This window comes from Rhinatrema bivittatum, chromosome 3, assembly GCF_901001135.1.
Source record: "Rhinatrema bivittatum chromosome 3, aRhiBiv1.1, whole genome shotgun sequence".
Taxonomy (NCBI): Eukaryota; Metazoa; Chordata; class Amphibia; order Gymnophiona; family Rhinatrematidae; genus Rhinatrema; species Rhinatrema bivittatum.
The window spans coordinates 510,026,945-510,049,841 of record NC_042617.1 but is presented as its reverse complement, the minus strand read 5'-3'; the positions used below and the strand labels follow the sequence as shown (position 1 = coordinate 510,049,841).

General features: G+C 43.6%; 1 protein-coding gene across 5 annotated transcripts in view; it reads left to right on the top strand.

Annotated features, from left to right (window-relative positions):
- LOC115088174 (serine/threonine-protein kinase PDIK1L-like) overlaps positions 1-22,897 on the top strand; it is a 292,604-nt gene that overhangs the window by 89,974 nt on the left and 179,733 nt on the right. For 4 of the 5 annotated variants that reach the window (XR_003855717.1, XR_003855718.1, XR_003855719.1 and 1 more), the window contains exon 3: positions 13,527-13,776. Coding sequence is in view for 1 of the 5 variants with exons in the window: in XM_029596185.1 (XP_029452045.1) it covers positions 13,527-13,762 (236 nt within the window). In the remaining 4 variants the exon portion in view is untranslated. Of the gene's footprint in view, positions 1-13,526; positions 13,777-22,897 lie in introns of those variants that run through there. The other variant, XM_029596186.1, reaches the window with a different exon arrangement.

Genomic DNA, 22,897 nt, shown 5'->3' with positions numbered 1-22,897 from the left:
TCTGAAGGTTCTCCTGTATGTATTCAAAAATAGCTTTATTTTCTACCACGGAGAGAGGATAAACCCTTCCTCTGGGTGGTTCATTGTTAGGCTTCAAATTGATGGCGCAGTCGTAGGATCTGTGTGGAGGTAGTACGTCTGCGGCTTCTTTGGAAAAGATGCATACTGAGGCGGCAACCTAGGCATCAATGGGGTAGTTGGCATGCAGGGTATAGGAGAGACCTCCATCAGACATTTACCATGAGACTAAATACAAAATTGAATCTTTATAGGTAGTAATCCCTTGTGTGTCGGGGAAGACTATAGTGATAGGGGTATATTACCGTCCACCTGGTCAAGATGGTGAGACTGACAGTGAAATGCTAAAAGAAATTAGGGAAGCTAACCAAATTGGTAGTGCAGTAATAATGGGAGACTTCAATTACCCCATTATGGGACACTTCAATTACCCAGGAACACTGGTGCAGGAAAAAAGGCTCAATTCCAATTCCATCAAAGTCAGTTAAAGTTCTTTTATTGTAGATTGTCTCGCGAGAGGGGAACTCTCGCGCCTTTTTTGTCCTTTAAATGGCTGTCAATGTCTGAGAGCGCTTGCGCTCCTGAGCCCATGTTTAAAGGTATGTGTTTGTATCTTTATATTTTATCCAGCAGCCCTTCCTGTTCCATTATTTACAACATGTTGTTATATTTTTAGATATAAAACGTGATCTGGTCCCTCCCGATGCAGCTACCGCGAAACACTGGACCGTGTCGGGGGACTTCAAATTGTTTTCTGGTACTTTGAATGGAGTTGCCGCATTGAATAAGCTGTGACAATCTACAATAAAAGAACTTTAACTGACTTTAATGGAATTGAGCCTTTTTTCCTGCACCAGTGTTCCTGAGTACTTGCTTATGTGCAAGGTTTGCTTCTGTGGATTATCACACTTCAGTTACCCCAATATTGACTGGGTAAATGTATCATCGGGACACGCTAGAGAGATAACGTTCCTGGATGGAATAAATAATAGCTTTATGGAGCAATTGGTTCAGGAACAGAGGAGAGAGGGAGCAATTTTAGATCTAATTCTCAGTGGAGCACAGGACTTGGTGAGAGAGGTAACAGTGGTGGGGCCGTTTGGCAATAGTGATCATAATATGATCAAATTTGATTTAATGACTGGAAGAGGAACAGTGTGCAAATCCAAGGCTCTTGTGCTAAACTTTCAAAAGGGAAACTTTGATAAAATGAGAAAAATTGTTAGAAAAAACTGAAAGGAGCAGCTACAAAAGTAAAAAGTGTGCAAGAGGCGTGGTCATTGTTAAAAAATACCATTCTAGAAGCACAGTCCAGATGTATTCCACACATTAAGAAAGGTGGAAAGAAGGCAAAACGATTACCGGCATGGTTAAAAGGGGAGGTGAAAGAAGCTATTTTAGCCAAAAGATCTTCATTCAAAAATTGGAAGAAGGATCCAACAGAAGAAAATAAGATAAAGCATAAACGTTGGCAAGTTAAATGTAAGACCTTGATAAGACAGGCTGAGAGAATTTGAAAAGAAGTTGGCTGTAGAGGCAAAAACTCAAAGTAAAAACTTTTTAAAATATATCCGAAGCAGAAAGCCTGTGAGGGAGTCAGTTGGACCGTTAGATGATCGAGGGGTTAAAGGGGCACTTAGAGAAGATAAGGCCATTGCGGAAAGATTAAATGATTTCTTTGCTTCGGTGTTTACTGAAGAGGATGTCGGGGAGGTACCCGTAATGGAGAAGGTTTTCATGGGTAATGATTCAAATGGACTGAACCAAATCACGGTGAACCTAGAAGATGTGGTAGGCCTGATTGACAAACTGAAGAGTAGTAAATCATCTGGACCGGATGGTATACACCCCAGAGGTCTGAAGGAACTAAAAAATGAAATTTCAGACCTATTAGTAAAAATTTGTAAGCTATCATTAAAATCATCCATTGTACCTGAAGACTGGAGGATAGCAAATGTAACCCCAATATTTAAAAAGGGCTCCAGGGCTGATCCAAGAAACTACAGACCGGTTAGCCTGACGTCAGTGCCAGGAAAAATAGTGGAAAGTGTTCTAAACATCAAAATCACAGAACATATAGAAAGACATGGTTTAATGGAACAAAGTCAGCATGGCTTTACCCAGGGCAAGTCTTGCCTCACAAATCTGCTTCACTTTTCTGAGGGAGTTAATAAACATATGGATAAAGGTGAACCAGTAGCTGTAGTATACTTGGATTTTCAGAAGGCGTTTGACAAAGTTCCTCATGAGAGGCTTCTAGGAAAAGTTTGCAATCCACGAAAGGTGTTGTCCTTTCGTGGATTGCAAACTGGCTAAAAGACAGGAAACAGGGAGTAGGATTAAATGGACAATTTTCTCAGTGGAAGGGAGAGGACAGTGGAGTGCCTCGTGGATCTGTATTGGGACCCTTACTTTTCAATATATTTATAAATGATCTGGAAAGAAATATGACGAGTGAGGTAATCAAATTTGCAGATAACAAAATTGTTCAGAGTAGTTAAATCACAAGCTGATTGTGATAAATTGCAGGAAGACCTTGTGAGACTGGAAAATTGGGCATCCAAATGGCAGATGAAATCTAATGTGGATAAGTGCAAGGTGATGCATATAGGAAAAAATAAGCTATGCTATAATTACACAGTGTTGGTTTCCATATTAGGTGTTACAACCCAAGAAAGAGATCTAGGTTTCATAGTGGATAACACATTGAAATAGTCGGTTCAGTGTGCTGCGGCAGTCAAAAAAGCAAACAGAATGTTGGGAATTATTAGAAAGGGAATGGTGAATAAACGGAAAATGTCATAATGCCTCTGTATCGCTCCATGGTGAGACCGCACCTTGAATACTGTGTACAATTCTGGTTGCCGCATCTCAAAAAAGATATAATTGCGATGCAGAAGGTACAGAGAAGGGCTACCAAAATAAGGGAATGGAACAGCTCCCCTATGAGGAAAGACTAAAGAGGTTAGGACTTTTCAGCTTGGAGAAGAAACTGGTGAGGGGGGATATGATAGAGATGTTTAAAATCATGAGAGGTGTAGAACGGGTAGATGTGAATCGGTTATTTACTCTTTCGGATAGTAGAAAGACTAGGGGGCACTCCATGAAGTTAGCATGGGGCACATTTAAAACTAATCAGAGAAAGTTCTTTTTCACTCAACGCACAATTAAACTCTGGAATTTGTTGCCAGAGGATGTAGTTAGTGCAGTTAGTATAGCTGTGTTTAAAAAAGAATTGGATAAGTTCTTGGAGGAGAAGTCCATTACCTGCTATTAATTAAGTTGACTTAGATAATAACCACCGTTATTACTAGCAACGGTAACATGGAATAGACTTAGTTTTTGGGTACTTGCCAGGTTCTTATGGCCTGGATTGGCCCCTGTTGGAAACAGGATGCTGGGCTTGATGGATCCTTGGTTGACCCTGTATGGCATTTTCTTATGTTCTTACCATGGCAATCTGGACCCCAACGTGAAAGCCCCAGAGTGGCCCAATTGAATTGAGGCATATGCTGCTGCAGCCACGGTAGCCCCAGTACTACAGGGTGCATGGCCTTTTCTAGTACAAAGAAGGAAAATGGAGAGCACCGGTCCGTAAACTCACTGCTTCAGTGAGCTGGGTTACTTCGCCCAGTAAGGGCTTCCCGTGAATTGAAGATAGGAGTAGTGGAGTCGTCATGGTGGTGGTGGGACTCCGCAAGTGCTCCACTAATCGTTTCAGAATGAAGTTGCCTCCTGCCCAGAGTCCACTAGAGCAAGAGTCTGGTATTCTAAGGGTCTTCAGATTAAGGATACAGGAAGAGAGAGTGGAGGAGAGGGTGCAGTTAGACCTAAGAAGAGTCCTCCCACAGGTCTTAGGTCTGCCAGTTTCCCGGACACATAGGGCATGTTTGTACAGCATGGCCAGCTTGTCCACAACTGAAGAAACAGCAAGGAAGGCTGTCTAACAAAGCCGTGAGGGCGACAAAACAGGATTAGCAGCCAGATGTCCAAATTATTTCCTTTATTGGGTAGTAACACGAATATATGAACAATGCCCAACTCTGGCCGAGTTTCGCCCTCTTACAATGGGGCTACATCAGGGGCTACAACATACAATAACACATACTTGTAAATAATAAAAAATAATAATAAGAACATAACTGAAACACAATTAAAATGGTAACATGAAAATGTGGTGTAAATATGAATTATGACACAGCATATAAATGTGAAAATGAGAACAACAATTAAATTTGTGGTCTTTTCCTCTACTTGAGTCGTGTTATGATGACAATCCAAGTCTTAAAAAAGACTGTGCAACAAAAGGTCTGTAAATTAAACGTATAAATTCATTGAAAACAAATATTGAATCTTAAAAATTCTAAAAAATATTTATAGACCTTTCAAAAAACATCAAAGCTGGCATGATAAAAAGATTATTGGTATTAACCATATTAAAAATAGAGCACTAAACAAATATAATTATAACAGGTAGTGAAAATTAAATAGAATGAAATAAATAATATTTGCACCATTTGTTAATGTGATTTCCACTAAAAACAACTTTTTAAATGGTATTAAGAAAATTTATATGAAAGATGAATTTTAAAAAACTTGATGTTATATATCAATAAATGAGAGCTGCACTCTGTATTGGAGTATGTACTCACTATTGGAAAGGCTGGTTAAACTCTCAATGACAGCGGTACCTCAGTTTCTTATTTCATAAACAACACAAGGGTTGCAAATGTGCCGAAATCTTGTTTGGAAAGATTGAAAAATTAAAAAAGAACATACTTCCTACGTGAATAGGTGAATGAAGATTACAGAAACATATTGACTCTAAATGCATATTGTAAAAAATTTTTTTGTCTGTGTGTACATGTAAAACATATGAACCAGAATAAAACAATGTTAATTTGACATTATTCAAGACACTTAACAGCGTTATAATGAATCACTTTTGAAACAGCTCCCAGTTGAAAAAATATATACATAAAGTGAGAAATATAAGTTATATGCAGCCGGGTAAGTGTGCTTTATATTCTACATATAATTAATAAATCAATTGCTACAAGACACGGAATGAATATATGCTGATTAGCAAGAGGATAAAATAGAAACATCTCTGTGTTGTTTTAAGAAGATCATAAAAATCATTACATTAACTCATAAGACGCTACTGCTGCCGGTAACTGTGAGTGCTTAGATACCTATAAAAGTGCTGCAAAAAAGCAGGTGGTTGTGTCGAGTGGAAGTAGGAACGAAACAAAGAGCTGTAAAATCATTTAGATAACGTTTTATTAGTTTATTTTTGGCTAACACGAATTGCTACAAAACAGACTGAAGGGAGAACCCTGTGGCTGAGAATATCATAGCATGCTGAGCATGCTCAGTGGGCACACTGTGCCAGTCAAAAGTTTGTAGAAACTTTGACAGAAGTTTTTCTGTATAGGGCTCCATTACTGATGTCACCTATATGTGAGGACTACATCCTGCTGTCTTGGGATAACACCTTGTACAAGGTAAGCAATTTTGCTGTACTATAGTTCAGCTCACTTCCAACAAACCACTTATTCAACTGCAGGAACATACTTACCCTAGTCTCCAAAGAGGATTTTCTTCTTCCCATGCCAGATCAATATACACATCAGTCACTTGACCAGATTGCAGGTTTGTTGAGACATTTTTTTTTTTACCTCTTTGACTAAGGAGACGGAAGGAACGATCCTAACTAACCTCTCCTCTCCACTATTACAATGACATTTTCTCAGACTGGAGTCCCAATCTCGCCTATTGGTCTGAACAAATAATCTGAATCAAATAATCAGAACCCGTAATTCAGGGTTTTTCATCATTGAGCTTTCTGTGTCACCAAGGAATACAGATATTCCCTGGATGATGGGCTGGTCATGGTGGGTTCTCAGGAGAAAGTATTCTATTCCCTGCACAAGATTTTTCTTACAATTGGGTTTTCTAGTCAATTTTGAGAAATGAAAGCTAGATCCACTCAAATGTTCAAGTTTATCAGAGCATGACTAGAGGAGAAAGCATTTCTGCCTTTAGAAAAAGCAAACATCATAAGATCACTCATCCTCAAGCTATTCTCACCACACTCAAAAGCCTAAGTGCTGCTGGTGGTCTTAAAACATATTGATGGCAGCCATCCGTGTGGTTCCACTGATCCAGCTCCACATTCTTTACCTTCAGTGGGGCTTGTATTTTCTGAGGGATCAGCTAACTCAGTTACTGTCAATAGTGGTACGTGTTACAAGGGATATGAAACGAGAGTTGCAGTAGTGGTTACACACCTCATTTCTCAAGGAAGAAGCCCTTCTTCAAGTGTTCCCTCATCAAGTAACACTAGTGAAATGTCTCCATCAAAGGATGGGGTGTTCACTCGGGATCCTTTCAACCCAGTGTTCTTTGTCTCTTGAGGATTCCGATCCACCTACTAGAATTAAGAGCAATAAGGTATACCCTCTGAGCATTCTCATCTTCTCCAGGGAAAGCACATCTTGATTCAGACATACAACCAAGTCTCAATGTTTTATGTCAACAAGCAGGGAGGCACAGGGTCATGGCCTATAGGTTTGGGATTGAGCAGTCACGAATCGAGCTCCCCATAAGCCACTTATCTGCCAGGAATCTCCAACACTCTGGCAGATAACTTCAGCAGAGCTTTTCATCCACATGAATGGCCCCAGTAGCAAACAGATTATTCGATTTACAATGTCTCCTCTCAGTGGATCTTTTCACCTCAGAACAAAGCAGGAAATTCTACCCAGTGATCTCAGGCTAGGTTAGGACATTTTCCTGCTCAACTGTTGATCACGCTCATCTGATCCTTATAGCCCCAGCCTGACCCAGATAGATATGGTTTGCATATCTAGTTCAACTCTCCAGCAGTCCTATACACCTGGGGGACAGATTCTGCATTCTTAACTCAAGACAAAGGGATATTTTGTCATCCCAACCTCCCAGCCCTCAACGGCATGGATGTTGAACACTTGATAATTGTGGATCTCGATCGACCCAGAGAAGGACAGTCTCATCCAGGAAGCCATCAAGTAGAAGAAATTATTTCTTCAAATGGAATAGATATTCCAAGTGGTCCTAACAATGCTTTTGGAACCATTCTCTTGTGAACCTAAATATTTGCTAAAAGTACTTATTCTGACTTTGATTCAGTTCTTGCCACGGTTTTAGTGCGTGTACATTTTAGTACTTGTTTGGACAGTAAGCCAAATTCTTTTCATCTACATAAAAACATAACATAAGAAATTGCCATATTGGGTCAGACCAAGGGTCCATCAAGCCCAGCATCCTGTTTCCAACAGTGGCCAATCCAGGCTACAAGTACCTGGCAAGTACCCAAAAACTAAGTATATCCCACGCTACTGATGCTAGTAATAGCAGTGGCTATTTTCTAAGTCAGCCTGATTAACAGCAAGTAATGGTCTCCTCCAAGAACTTATCTAAACCTTTTTTAAACCCAACTACACTAACTGCACTAACCACATTCACTGGCAGCAAATTCTAGAATTTGTGTTGAGTGAAAATGAATTCTCTGATTAGTTTTAAATGTGCTTCATGCTAACTTCATGGAGTGCCCACTAGTCCTTCTGTTATCCTGAAAGAGTAAATAACTAAAATCATGAAAGGTCTAGAACAGGTAAATGAAAATCAAAGACCTCTATCATATTCCCCCCCCCCCCCCCCCCACACACACACTCTCATCTCTTCTCCAAGCTGAACAGCCCTAACCTCTTTAGTCTTTCCTCATAGGGGAGCTGTTCCATCTGCTTTATCATTTTGGTTGCCCTTCTCTGTACCTTCTCCATTGCAACTATATCTTTTTTGAGATGCGGTGACCAGAATTGTACACAGTATTCAAGGTGCGGTCTCACCATAGAGCGATACAGAGACATTATGCCATCCTCCATTTTATTCACCATTCCCTTCCTAATAATTCCAAATATTCTGTTTGCTTTTTTGACTGCCACAGCACACTGAGCCGACTATTTCAAAGTATTATCCACTATGACGCCTAGATCTCTTTCCTGGGTGGTGCTATAGCATGTCAAATCTCCGATGCACTCCAAGTATATTTAAGGTTGGCCCAACTTTGTACGTTCAGTTTTTTATTTTATCCTAACATTGCCCCTGCAAGCACTCACTGTTCTCTATGTTGTTCTCTTGTTTACGTTTTTAATACATTATTAAAACATGAACTTTTTTTTACCTCTTTCAAAATTAAGATAAGATAAATAAAGATACAATTTAATTATATAGGCATAATCAGATTGATCATGCCTGTATAATTTTTGGCGAAGATCAGATCTTCGCCAAGAACAATGCCATCTGTCCTTCAGAAAGAAACTGAAAACCTGGCTGTTTTCTCAAGCCTACCCTTAAAGGGTCACTCCCTAATGAGCTCGATCTCTCGTACCCCATCCCTCCCCACCCCCCAAAAGCCTCCTTCGGTTTTTTGCTCAAACTGCTATTCTAAATCAGCTGCTAAACCAGCACCCTATGCAGATCAACTGTTCGTTGCTATTGTACATTACCTCTTTAGTTATGTTCTGTTAAGCTAATCCTTCTCTTAATGATCCTGAATTATACTCCCTGTTTATTGTAACTTTCTTACTTCTAGTTAAATGGTTTCCCCTGGTTCTGCTGTAAACCGGTACGATAAGACTTTGTCTTGAGCATCGGTATATTAAAAGAAGTTAAATAAATGTTCCCTTCTTGAGACATCAAACACATTTTGGCACCAAAAACGACATTTAAATGCCAGCAGTAAGTACCCTGAATCATTTCCTGCTTCACACTGAACTAATCGCTGCAGTGTTTGTCTCTGACTTTGCATTTACATTTTTTACTACCATTGTTTTACTATCTTTCTTCTAAGTTTGATATTTTTTCCCCCCATCCTTTCCGTGTGTGTTCCAATTAAACGCCACAATCAGTGCACTTCAGCACATTTTTTTTGTCTTTTGGCTTTTTATTAGCATTCTACTCACCAGTTGAAATAGCTTTCAGTTATCTGTTTGAACCTTTTTTGCAGATATATTAATTAATATCCACTTTTGTGTGCTGTAATTCTCCTGATATTTATTTCTTCGACTTCATTAATGTATTTAAATGCCTATAGTGAGCCGTGGGAGGCATTTCATGTTTTGCACTGAATGAGTGCTACGGCGTCTTTCTGTCCTGCATTTCTCTGGCGTTTATAGAACTTGACATTAAAGTTTTCTATGTTGGTAAGTGTATTTTTGGTGCTCTAAGTCTGCCCTGCTCATTAACGTTGGTTTCATATTTAAAATGTTCATGCACTGAGTTACTGTGTATCTCCCTATTTGTGGGTTTTAGTTTTATTGTTCCTGTTACTATGTTGCCTAAACGTGGGATTCAGTTTTGTTTTAAGAATCACAGTGCTTAAGATACTCAATAGGTTTTTCCAGTAATATTCATTGCAACTGGTTTTGTTGTGCTTGTTTTTTAGCACAAACAGTGAAGGTGTTTGCTGGATGCAGGCTACCTTGGCATCTGCTATAGGTATTTACATTTTTAGGTGCACACTCAATTATGTTATGTTATGATTTTATTTCCACAATTAATATTTATGTATACATTCTCATAATTGAAATCATACATCCAGTAGTTTGAGTTGAATGAAAGTTGTTGTCTTTTGCTTTAAGTATATTTTGACATTATTGTATGTCTATTATATTATCATTTTTTTATGATTTTATAATGTGTTGGTATACATGGCTTTATATGTCTTAAATGTTTGACATGTTTTTAATGTATTTATATGTATTTAATTGTTTTTACATGCTTTTATATGTTTCATTAGCCCCTGAAGTAGCTCTTTCAAGCGAAACTCGGCCTGAGTCAGGCTTTTTTGATGCATAGTGCTGAATAAAGAATTAAGAATCCTTGGTGTTCACCGGTTCTTTTTTCTTGGTTGCTCTCCACTCTCCCAGACCTTGGGATCATCGACTTCCTCTGTGCTAGAGAAAGACCGGGCCGAGTACCGGAAACTGTCCCAGAAGCACTGGCACTGGTCACCATCCAGACACGTTTCCGGGGTGGCATCGGCGGCTGCCACCCCATCGAAACAACACCAGACATCGGTGCAGGGTGCCGTGCTGCCTCGGGGTCCAGAGGATGAGCCAGCAACACATTGTTCCCCCTCCATCAGTCCTGGCCAACCTGGACTTCCAGGAGGAGTTGGAATGCAGGGTGCAATCGCCAGTGCTGAAGGCATTGAGCTGCAGGTGCCACCTGTACCTGAGCCTCCACCATTGATGTTAGCACCTCTGCTGGAGCGTCTGAGCGTCCTTCTTGGCACACTACTGACATAGGCGGTGCCCGAGGGGTCCTCGGTTCACTATCTGCCACAGATGCCCTCCACCGGAGCGATCCAGATTCCCAGGTCCTCCGAGGAAGATGTTTCCAGTACTGTGTTCCCTCGCCCACGGTCCCCTGAGCTGTTGCTAGATCCCTCCGGCTTACCATGGGGGGATCCATCGGTGTCCTTACGGCCTCAGACGCTCTCGGAGCCTAGGGCTGATGCCCCTTACAGCCCTCACCCTCTGCGTCCTGGCCCAAGTGAGGAATAGGGTCCGTTGGAGCCCTCGTCTGATGACTCCACAGACTTGTCCTCAGACTGCTCCGACCCCCTCTCAGAACCCCCTCCTCTGGAGGAGCGGCTTTATTACTACCTGAAGACCTATCCTTTGCGGGGTTTGTTAGGGCTATGGCCGGGGCTTGCTCCTTATGGAGGAGGATGCACATCACAAGATGCTGGAAGTCCTCCAGTTCGTTGAAGCTCCTAAGGAGATCGTGGCGGTTCCGATCCACGATATTTTTAAGAAACTCCTCCGCCTGTGGGAGCACCCCATCTCTTCCCCAGTTAATAGAAAGACCGATGCCACCTACTTGGTGCAACAGGCCCTGGGGTTTAAGAGGAGATAGCTCCTCCACTAATCGGTGGTTGTGGAATCTGCCTTGAAAAAGACCGGTGTTCCCGTACCCATGCCTCTACCCCTCCAGGATGTGAGAATGGGAATTAGATGCCATAGGGAGAAAGATTTTCCAGGGTGCCATGCTGATTGCCCGTATTGCGGCTTACCACCTCTATATGACTCAGTTCAACTGCAATCACTGGAAGCAAGTCCAGAATTTTGCAGAGGGCCTTCCCCAGCAATAGCAGGAAGCCCTTGCCACCATTGCTTCACTGTGTCTGGAAGCAGGAAAACATGAGGTGTGTTACACCTACGATGTTCTTGAGTCAGCAGCCCACTTAGCTGCCATAGGCATTGGTGCTAGAAGGATGGCTTGGCTCCAGACCTCTGGCCGGAGGTCCAAGATAGGCTCACCGACCTCCCCTGTACAGGCGAGAATCTGTTCAGGGATAAGGTCCGGAATGCGATAGCGCAGCTGGAGGACCATCATGATACCCTCCAGCAGCTATCCACTAGTGCCTCAGAAGGGCTGCCTCAGAAGGAAATCCTCCAGGCAAGGTTCTCGTAAACCTTTTTATAGGTAGAGTAAGTATTTCCCTCCGGCCACTCAGACTCGCCCAACTCTAACCAGTTCCTGGGGTCATCCCAGCCAGCAGCGGGCCCCTAGACCTAAACCAGTTCCCCGGCAAGCCACGGACTTTTGACTGGCGGTGAGGGAGTGTAAGTCAGCTGGCAGATCCCCCGGTCAGAGGCAGGCTCCTTAGCTCCTCTCTATCGTCCGCCAGGGGTACAATCTACACTTCAGCTGGCTTCCAGAGATCTCTCCCCCCTTGTCCTTAGTGGGGTGCATCTGCCTGTTTGGCTGTTCTTCAAACGGCACTCTCCGCCCTCCTCGCAGTGTGTGCAGTGTAACCGGCCCCATACCATCAGCAGGGCCAAGGTTTCTACTCGAGATATTTTCTCATCCTGAAAAGGAATGGCATCTTGCAGCCCATTCTCTACTTCAGGGCACTGAACAGGTTTCTCGTAAGAGAACCATTCAAGATGGTCTCTTTGGGCAAGCTGATTCCGCTCCTCTGAAGAGGAGACTGGCTTTGCTCCCTCAACCTCAAGGAGGCATATGCACACATTGTGATTGTCCCCAACCACAAAAAGTACCTCTGTTTTGTGGTGGGGAATGCACACGTTTACAGTACAAAGTGCTGCCCTTTGGGCTGGCCTCACCCCTCGTGTCTTCACCAAATGCTTAGCAGTGGTGGCTGCCTACCTCGGACGTCACGCAGTCCATGTGTTTCCATACCTGGGCAACTGGTTGGTCAGGAGTGACTCCCGCTTTAGGGCCTTGAAAGCTCTGGCCTTGATGGTGCAGACCCTGCAGACAATGGGGGTTCGTTAGCTTCTCAATGTCGCACCTCTGTCAGTCCTCCCAGCTGGACTTCATAGGCGCCAGGCTGGACATGACACAAACGAAAGCTTTCCTGCCCATGGATCGGGCGATTGCCTTTGTCTCGCTGGCTACCCTCGTCCGCAACAGCAGGAGGGTACCAGCCGGTCTCCTGCCCTGCCTACTGGGTCATATGGCGGCTTCCGTCCATGTGACTCCCTTGGCCTTTCTCCGCATAAGGAGCCCTCAGTGAGCCTTGCAGTTCCAGTGGCAACAGGCATTTCAGAATCTAGAGACTCCAGTCATGGTCACGGACTCTCTCAGGGTATCTTTGGCCTGGTGGAAGCCCTCTCCAATCTGGAGCACGGACTTCCCTTTCAGCCCGTACCACCCCAGGTGACCCTGACCACCAATGCTTCTCCTCAGGGGTGGCGAGCCCACACGATCGGCCTACACACTCAAGGCTTTTGGACTGTCACTGAAGCGCGTTGCCAGATAAACCTTCTGGAGCTTCTAGCGATATGGTACGCCTTGTGAGCCTTCAGAGATCAGTTGTTGTCCAAGGAATTTTGATCAGGATGCACAACCAGGTCGTGATGTGGTACATCAACAAACAGGGCAGCACGGGCTTGTTCCTACTCTGCCAAGAAGCAGTACAGGTTTGGAACTGGGCCCTCTCTCAAGGGATATATCTCTGGGCCACCTACCTACCAGGTCACCTCAGGAATTCCGCCCTCCTCCCCACGATGTTGGGTTCACCTTCGGTTTGTTTTATTTTTTCACTCATCTGCTTTGCTATGTTACGAGAATGAAGGGGAGCCTCGCGTGGATAGTAGTAGGCTGGGCATGCCCAGGCTGCTGGTCAAAGCTTCTAGAAACGTTGACAAAAGTTTTCCGTGCCAGGCTCCATCGGATGTTGTCACCCACATGTGAAGACTAACATCCTGCTGTCCTAGGAGAACACCTGTAACAGGTAAGCAACTGCACTTTCCTCCCATCAAGATTTTTAGGTGTTTCACACTTAAACCTTTCTTGTGTATGCTACTCATTCACAGGCTGACTGATAATGTTTTCTTTCACCACTGATTTTTTTAAACACACATTTCCCATCACTTGGGTTTGAGAACTATAATACTCATCTCCAAAATTCTCCAATCTCTACACAGGAACATATATCTGTCGAGGCAAGTCACTAATTCCTGTGGGTGAGGCTCTTCTAGAGAACCCCAATTTACAGCTACATATACCTTTGAAGAACAAGAAGTCTGTACCTGAGGAGGTCTGCAGCCTTCTCCGTAATATGTTGGCTTCCAACCCAAAGGAGAGGCCAGATGCTTTTCTGCTTGAGCTCCGGATTGAGGAGCTCTCTTACGGAGAGAAGCATCAAAGATGTGGGGCGTAACCTTGTCCTCTCAGGTATTCTTTCAGTATAAAGTTTAATTGCATGCAAATGGTTATTACATCGTTTTATATAGTGGTAAAGTGTTGTACAGTGTGGATATACATATGTTGATGCATTTTAATTCTTGCCTTTTGTAACAATTAAATTTGTTAAATATAGGGTAATTAATTTGTTAGACTAACATTAGATTTGCCAGTGATATCCAGCTGTGCACATGTAAGGTCCATATTCAATGGCATTTAACTGGATAACTTGTGTGTTATCCAGCTAAATTTGAATATTTCCATCACTTAACTGTGCCCTACTTCACCCCTATTTCATCCAGCTATAATTTAGGGTCATACCAAGGCAGAATTAAGTTAGCTGTATAAATTCTCTGTCAACAAGCAGGACTGAATTAGCCATAGCACATGGGTGACATCTGGTGCAGAACAGACCCTTCTCTCCTAACTTATTGAGCTTTTGCTGTACTCAGCATGTGTGGGAGTTTTGTGTGGGCGCTACCTTGTGAACCTTTTAGTTGTTCATATGGCAGCTCAAACAAAAACACACATTTTATTTTTTCAGTACATTAGTTTTTCTATCTCCACTGGTGGAGTTGGTTTGCCTTACTGCTTTGGCAACCCGTCAGAACTTTTCAGTGGTATCTTTATTAAAAAAAAAAATAATAAAATAAATAAATCTGCATGTCTGGCCCCAAGAAGGCTGCTTCTGGCAGCTTTAAGGTCTGCATCCGTGGTAGGAAAAGTCTCATCAGCCATGGCCATGACATTTGCTATCAATGTCTGGGGCAAACCATGACATTCAGAATTGTTACCGCTGTGACTGGATGTCACTGAGCACTCTGAGGTCCAGGACCTTGGAAAATACAGGATTTGCACAGGTCAGTAAAGTGACCCAATCAGTTCTTCTCCCAGAGCAGAGCTTCCTTGAGTATGGCTCCCACCTCCTGAATTTAAGGGTCCTTGAGCCTACTACTTTGTCGGAGTCAGGCAAGGTGTAGAAGTGTTGGAAAGCATCCTTAGGCTCTTCATGGGCCTCACAGGGCTTAGGAGCGTACAAGAAGAAAAAGCACCATGTTTTGGAGCTGGTGGTACAGTTGTTTTCCCAGGAGAAGCAGGATGCTAGTCCTCACATATGGGTGACGTCACTGACAGAGCCCTATTGCGGGGAAAACTTTCTGTCAAAGTTTTTCTAGAAACTTTTGACTGGCCCTGTGAGGCCACTGAGCATGCCCAGCATGCCATGATATTCTCTGCCACAGGGGTCTCTCTTCAGTCTTTGTTTTTCTGCGCTACTGTAAGCATCGTGGAGCAAGGAGCCTTGTGAGTTTTTCTCACATTATTGTGTGACTGAAAAAGTCAATTATTTCTTCAGAAAATTTCTCCTATAAGGGATCTCTCTCAGATTTCCACCGGCCGGTGAGTAATCACAGTCTCGTTTTTACTTTTAGTAAAAACTTTTCTCATTTTCTTTTCCCCCTTTTTCATCGACTGCTGTCTACAGAAAATGGCTTCGGGTTTTAAAAAATGTCCGGTTTGTAATAGGACAATGTCCATAACAGACCACACCTTGAGTGTGTTCTCTGTTTGGGAGAGAAACACGATGTTTCATCCTGCCCTCAATGTGCAGAGATGACTCCCAAAGGAAGAAAACTTAGACAAGAGATGATGGAACATCTTTCACCATCAGCTTCTTCCTTCTTCAACATCAACAAAATTGTCCCTGGTAGGGGTGTCAAAGCGAATTTTTTTTGAAAAAAACGTCGTCTGGAGGGATCGGGAGATCACCCATCGGCATTGACAAGGTCGGTAGTCTAACATCGACCAAAACACCGCCACCAACACGCACAGACTCCAGCGATGCCCCTCTCTCCGGAGGGAACCGACCGCTAAACGGCCAAAACCTCAGGAAACTCCGCTACCCTCTGCACCGGGGCCTATACTTCATCGATCAAACCTCCACAGGGATCTGCGAAGGTAATAATGACACCTACACTGCCACCGCGTTCAGCTGCTCTGGCTAAACCAGCTGTTTCACAGGAATTGTCAGAATTTATCAGACAAGCGGTGCTCCAGGCCCTTAAAGAACAGACACCTACTCCGGTGCAGACACCTATGCCGGTTCTTGAACCGATGCCAGTACCTTTGCCGGTGATTCCACAGAGACCGGTGACCATACCGATGCCGACAACCCTGTCAATGCCGGTACCGATACCAACGGTTCCATCGATGCAGGTACCTACGTCTATTCCAACTAAGGTGACGTCGACGCGACCACCGAAGGCGCCAACGCCATCTTCAATTCCGGCACTGTCACCATCGATGCCAATCTCACCTGGGGACACAGGACGTCCAGAATTGGCACTTTACCAACTTTTAATGAAGAAATTTGAGGAGGTGGTCGGTACTCTTCCTTCCAAACCCCAGAAAGAACACCCTGAGGAGTCACCCATTGATGACCCACTACCAGGATCTTTGGGGATTCCTCGACCGCCTAGAACTTCCACAATTTCTCCACCTGAGCAAGATCCATATGATACTTTTAGTGATACACACTCAGATACCTCATCTGAAGCTTTCATGTCTGATCCTTCCCCACCGGATCCAAGGAAGAAATCTCCACCAGAAGATTTCTCATTCACAACCTTTATCCAGGAAATGGCTGACACTATACCGTTCACCTTGGTCACAGAGCATGATGTACGACAGCAAACATTGGAGGCTCTGCAATTTGTAGACCCTCCGAAGCAAGTGGTAGCTAGCTATACCAATCCATGATGTTCTGCTAGAATTACAACATTGGATTTGGGAACATCCATGCTCAGTGCCAGCTTTTAACAAAAGAATGGACACTACATATTTGGTGCAGTCTGCTCCTGGCTACCAAAAATCGCAGCTTCCTCACCAGTCAGTAGTGGTAGAGTCTGCGCAAAAGTCCAAGAGGATTAGACCACATTCCTCAAATCCCCCAGGTAAAGATCATAGATTTTTAGATTCCCTGGGACGGAAAGTCTACCAAGGTGCCATGTTAAATTCTAGGATATCTTCGTATCAATTATACATGACCCAGTACCAAAGAAATTTTGTGGAAGCAAATGCAGGACTTTATTCCATCACTTCCATCACAATATCAGGAAGCAGCCCAAGTGATCATCCACAAAGGGCTTGAGGCAGGCAAACACGAGGTCCGTGCGGCCTATGATGGTTTTGAGACAGCTTCCAGAGTGGCTGCATTGGGTATAAGTGCCAGACATTGGGCATGGCTTAAAGCCTTGGACCTGAGGCCTGAAGTCCAGGACAAGTTGTTAGACCTCCCATGTCTTGGAGATAACCTCTTCGGGTCCAAAGTACAAGATGCAGTTGCTCAATTGAAAGAGCATACAGAGACCCTGAGACAGCTTTCAACGATCCCGCAGGATCCATCTACGCAGCCAACTCGTAGGCCTCAAAGAAAGGATCCCAGAAGACCCTTCTATAGACAGAGGCAATATTACCCCCCCCCCTACATCTAGGAGCAGGTCTTCTAGGCCACAACAAAGACCTCAGCCCAGACAACCTAGGGCGACTAGGCCTCAACCTCTGCCACAGATGGGACCGGCTGCTGGCTTTTGAGGCCATTCACAGAGAACACAGCCTTCTCTTCAATCCTCATCCACAGCTTCCGGTAGGAGGTCGGGTATCCTACTTTTACAACCATTGGGTTCAAATAACAGACCAATGGGTGCTTACAATAATATCTTGAGGTTACCAACTCAGTTTCCTCTCAGTTCCAACAGATTCTCCTCAGAGACCCCTTTCTCTCAGCAAAAATCACATAATCCAATTACAAGTAGAATTATCCACTCTTCTGAGAGCCAGGGCTGTAGAGCCGGTGCCCCGTACTCAGCAGGGCAAAGCATTCTATTCCCGTTAGTTCCTCATTCCAAAGAAAACCGGAGGCCTACGTCCCATCCTAGACCTCAGAAATCTCAACAAATTTCTGAAAAAAGAAAAATTCAGGATGGTTTCTCTAGGCATCATGCTTCTACTTCTTCAAGCAGGAGATTGGCTTTGTTCTCTGGATCTTCAAGACGCTTACGCTCGCATTCCAATATTCCCTCCTCATCACAAGTATCTGCGCTTCATGGTGGGTCATCAACATTTCCAATACAGAGTACTACCATTTGGACTTTCCTCTGCTCCCAGAGTATTCACCAAATGTCTGGAAGTAATAGCAGCACACTTGCACAAGGAAAGTGTCCATGTCTTTCCCTATTTAGACGACTGGCTCATCAGAAGTCAATCTCAACAGGGAGCTCTGGCTTTTCTCAGTCGAACAATTACTCTACTTCACTACATGGGCTTTCTCTTCAATTATCAAAAGTCCCATCTCACTCCGTCTCACCTGCTTCAATTTATAGGAGCAGAATTGAACACCATCCTCTCAAAGGCCTTTCTACCCGGGGATCGGGTGGAGACACTTTCCTTATTGGTGTACTCTATTCACTCAAAGAAACAAGCAACAGCTTGATCCGGATTCAACTTGGCTTTGTACTTCATTACGGTTATATAAACCTACTAGAAATCTTAGATTCACCACCAAGTACCTACTTGATGTTCCCACGGTTAGGCTGGCCAGATTGAATATAACCAGAGAGAAAGCGTTTTCGGTGGCGGGACCCATACTTTGGAACTCGATTCCAAATACATTAAGACTAATTACCGATCACAATGAATTCAAGAAGGTATTGAAAACCTACCTATTTAAAATGGCTTTTGCAGGAATTGAGGAAGCGAATACATATCCTTAAAGATCTTTATGATATTAGTGGATGTATATTATACATATAACCTTAACAGCTTGCTCCTACTAACCATGTGATAACACTGGTCTTCAGTTTCTTATCTTTTCTGACCTTTCCTGTTTTGTTATAAACTTAGTATAGTTTTGTTAAAGAATTAGGGATTATAATTATATATTGTATTTTTTTTTCTATCTATTACTTTTATTTTATTTACATTTTATTGATTTTGTTTTGTTATGTAGTTTTTTGTTTAGTTTTTCTTTTAATTTTTTATACTTGATGTTGTGAACCATCTTGGTCAGACTTTGTCTGTGAAAGTCGGTATATAAAATGTTTTAAATAAAATAAATAAACAGCTAATCAGTTTCTAACCTTAATAGGCCACATGGCCTCCACAGTTCATGTCACTCCTATGGCACGGCTCGCCATGAGAGTAACCCAATGGACATTAAGATCACAATGGATCCAAGCCATTCAACCACTGTATTCTCCAATTCAAGTAACCCACTACGTTCATCCCTACTTTGGTGGGCAAACAAGAACAATTTGCGCAAGGGCCTACCCTTCCAAACAACCAGTCCCACAGATAACGTTAACTACATATGCATCCACCTTGGGTTGGGGAGCTCACATAAACAATCTCCAAACCCAAGGTATTTGGACAAAACTTGAAGCAACATTTCAAATCAATTTCCTGGAACTTCGAGCTATACGTTATGCGCTGCATGCATTCAAGGACTGCCTTTCACACAAGACTGTTCTAATCCAAACGGACAATAGAGTAGCCATGTGGTACATCAACAAACAGGGAGGTACGGGCTCGTATCTCCTTTGTCAAGAAGCTGCACAGATTTGGGACTGGGCCCTGACATACTCTATGTTCCTTCAGGCCACTTATCTGGCAGGCATTCACAATGTAGTGGCGGATCGACTCAGTCGTCAATTCCAACCACACGAGTGGTCCCTGGATCCCTCAGTAGCGATCAGGATATTTCAGTGTTGGGGACAACCAACAATAGACCTCTTTGCCTCACACCTGAATCACAAAGTGGACAAATTCAGTTCTTTACACAAACAGCAAAACCAGCCAGCCAAGGACGCAGTTGCTCACCCTTGGTTCTCAGGCCTTCTATACGTGTATCCACCGATACCGCTCATAACGAAAACTCTAGTGAAGCTACAACAGGTCAAGGGGTCCATGATACTAATAGCCCCATATTGGCCTCGACAAGTATGGTTTACCTCACTTCTAGACCTCACGATCAGGGATCCCATTTGCCTGGGTGTAGCTCCCACTCTCATAACTCAGGATCAGGGTCGGTTGCGCCATCCCAACCTTCAATCCCTTTCCCTGACAGCATGGATTTTGAAAGCTTAATTTTACAACCACTCAATCTTTCAACCAATGTATCTCAAGTGCTTATAGCTTCATGTAAACCTTCCACACAGAAGAACTATTCTTCAAAATGGAAAAGATTTACTTTGTGGTGCAGTCAAGAGTATTGACCCTTTCTCCTGCCCCACAATTTCTCTACTAGACTACTTATGTCATCTTGCAGACTCTGGTCTCCAGACTTCATCTGTAAGAGTACATTTAAGTGCAATCTCAGCATACCATAACAAGATGGGAGATGCACCAACATCCATACAACCTCTTGTCAGCAGGTTTATGAGAGGTTTAACTCAACTTAAACCACCAATTCGGCTGCCAGTCACAGAATGGGACCTGAATCTGGTCTTAACAAGACTCATGCGTTCTCCTTTTGAACCCATGAATTCCTGTGATCTTAAATTTCTCACATGGAAGACTATGTTCCTCATAGCCATTACATCAGCTAGAAGGGTTAGTGAGTTACAAGCACTTGTCACGTACTCACCATATACCAAATTCCTACATGACAGAGTGGTTCTCCGTACACATCCAAAATTCCTTCCCAAGGTAGTTACAGAATTCCACTTGAACCAATCCATAGTTTTACCCACATTCTTTCCAAGGCCTCATTCTCACCAAGGAGAACGGGCCGTATATACCTTGGACTGTAAACGTGCATTTTACTTAAACCGCCCTGCAATCCACAGGAAATCCAATCAACTCTTTGTGTCTTATGATCCAAACAAACCAGGGAAAGCAGTGAGTAAACATACTCTGTCCAACTGGTTAGCAGATTGCATACAGTTTTGCTATGAAAAAGCGGGCCTTCCTCTCCAAGTGCGAGTAAAGGCGCATTCAGTAAGAGCGATGTCAACTTCAGTAGCACACTATCGTTCAGTGCCAATCCTTGAGACATATGTAAAGCAGCAACATGGAGTTCTCTTCACACTTGTGCAGTTCATTACTGTTTGGATAAACAGGGACGACAAGATTCAGCCTGTGGACAATCTGTCTTAAAGAACTTGTTTCCAGTTTGATCCCAACTCCTTCTACATCCATACTGCTTTGATCTTCGGCTGCCTCATTTTCACCAACAATACTTTAGTGTTGCTTCACTACAAAATGACTCAGCCTCTAACTTGCTAATCACCCATATGTGAGGACTAGCATCCTGCTTGTCCTGGGATAAAGCAAAATTGCTTACCTTGTAATAGGTTTTATCCCAGGACAGCAGGATGTAGTCCTCACGAAACCCACCCGCCACCCCGCAGAGTTGGGTATCATATATTTTATTTTATTTTTGCTAACGCTTATTGCTACATACAAGACTGAAGAGAGACCCCTGTGGCAGAGAATGTCATGGCATGCTCAGTGGCCTCACAGGGCCAGTCAAAAGTTTCTAGAAACTTTGACAAAGTTTTCCCGCAATAGGGCTCCGTCAGTGACGTCACCCATATGTGAGGACTACATCCTGCTGTCCTGGGATAACACCTATTACAAGGTAAGCATTTTTGCTGTGCCATTAAAGCAGAAGTCAGGCTCCACATCAGTATTCCTGGTGCCACCAACACATCACAGCTTGACACAGACAAAGCATCTAGCACCATTGATGCCCCAGAATCCCCAGGCCTTGGTGCATGATCCCTTGACATTGAAGAGACAACTCCATGCAGCAGATGCAGCTGTTCATCACATTGTTGTTTTGCTCCCTAGCTCAGAGTAGGAGGTCTTGTGGGGGATTCACTTTACTTACCTCTTCCCGTCTCCAGGGCAGTATGTCTTTCAAGGGTTCTGGAACAAGAACTTAGTCTAGAGACACCAGACCCAATTTATTCTGTGGCGCCACTGGTTTCCATGCACCCTCCTGCTCAGTTGCTCCAGTAAGGGACTGCCATCTGGAGTCCAGAGAGCTTATTTGTTAGATGAACCTATATTGGTTTCTGAAGATGATGTTCCTCCTTCAAATCCTGGTCTAAGGATTTGACAGCCCACTGAATAGGTGGCAGAGTTGAAGACTTTCTGCATCCCTGGCAGCTAGGGATAAAGAGGATACTCTTCAACCTTTCCTGTCCAGGATGTTGGATTTGTTTTCTCAGGGGGGGGGGGCGTTCCTCTCACTTCCACGTCGAGGGATGTCCCATCAACTTCCCAAGAGTAGAATCCAATCCCCGCCAGTCTCTCGCTGCGGAGACCAGCCAGTCTGAAGACACTTCTCAGAAATTTTGCATTCCCCAAACCTCTACCTGATTCCCTGGAGAATTCTTCACAGCCAGAAGCCTTCTCCTATTCCTGGATAAACTGGGAAAGACTTCTGGAGTCCGTATGCCTAAGGACAAGGACGCCCATGCTGAAGATCTTGGGTCTTCTACAGATCCTGGAGACAGGAGCCAAACCTGAAGCAATTCCAGCGTACTCCATCCATCCTGTTGGATTTATAAATTTGAAAAAATTGGCATCCTGCCCCAGAAGTACAGAGTTCATCAAAACCTGGGGTTTGGAATGGTGCAGCTACCACACCAATCTGTTGTAGTGGAATCAATGATTAAGAAAGCAACAGAAACAAAGATCATCTTCTCTAATGCCCTGCTGGGCAAGGATTCTAGACTGTGGACACCTTTTGGGGGAAAGATGTTTTCCAGAGCTGGATGCTGGATGCTTAATACTTACATTGCGGCCCACCATTTTATATGGTGTGGTACTCACAAAATTGCATCAAAAAGTTGAAGCTATTACACTGCATGGAGGAAGGAGACCAGTGATAGTATCTGCAGGCTCTTCAAGATGCAGAGGAGTGTGAACGTCATCTACTTCATTTGGTGTACAATCATTTGACACTACAGTCATGTCATATTAGCAGTGACTGTTGAAGCATGATGAATGGCTTGCTTGATGGTCAGCAGTCCCCTGGACGTTGTACACGACAAGCTGGCGGATATGCCCTGCTCAGAAAAACACCTCTTCGGAGACAAGCTCAAGG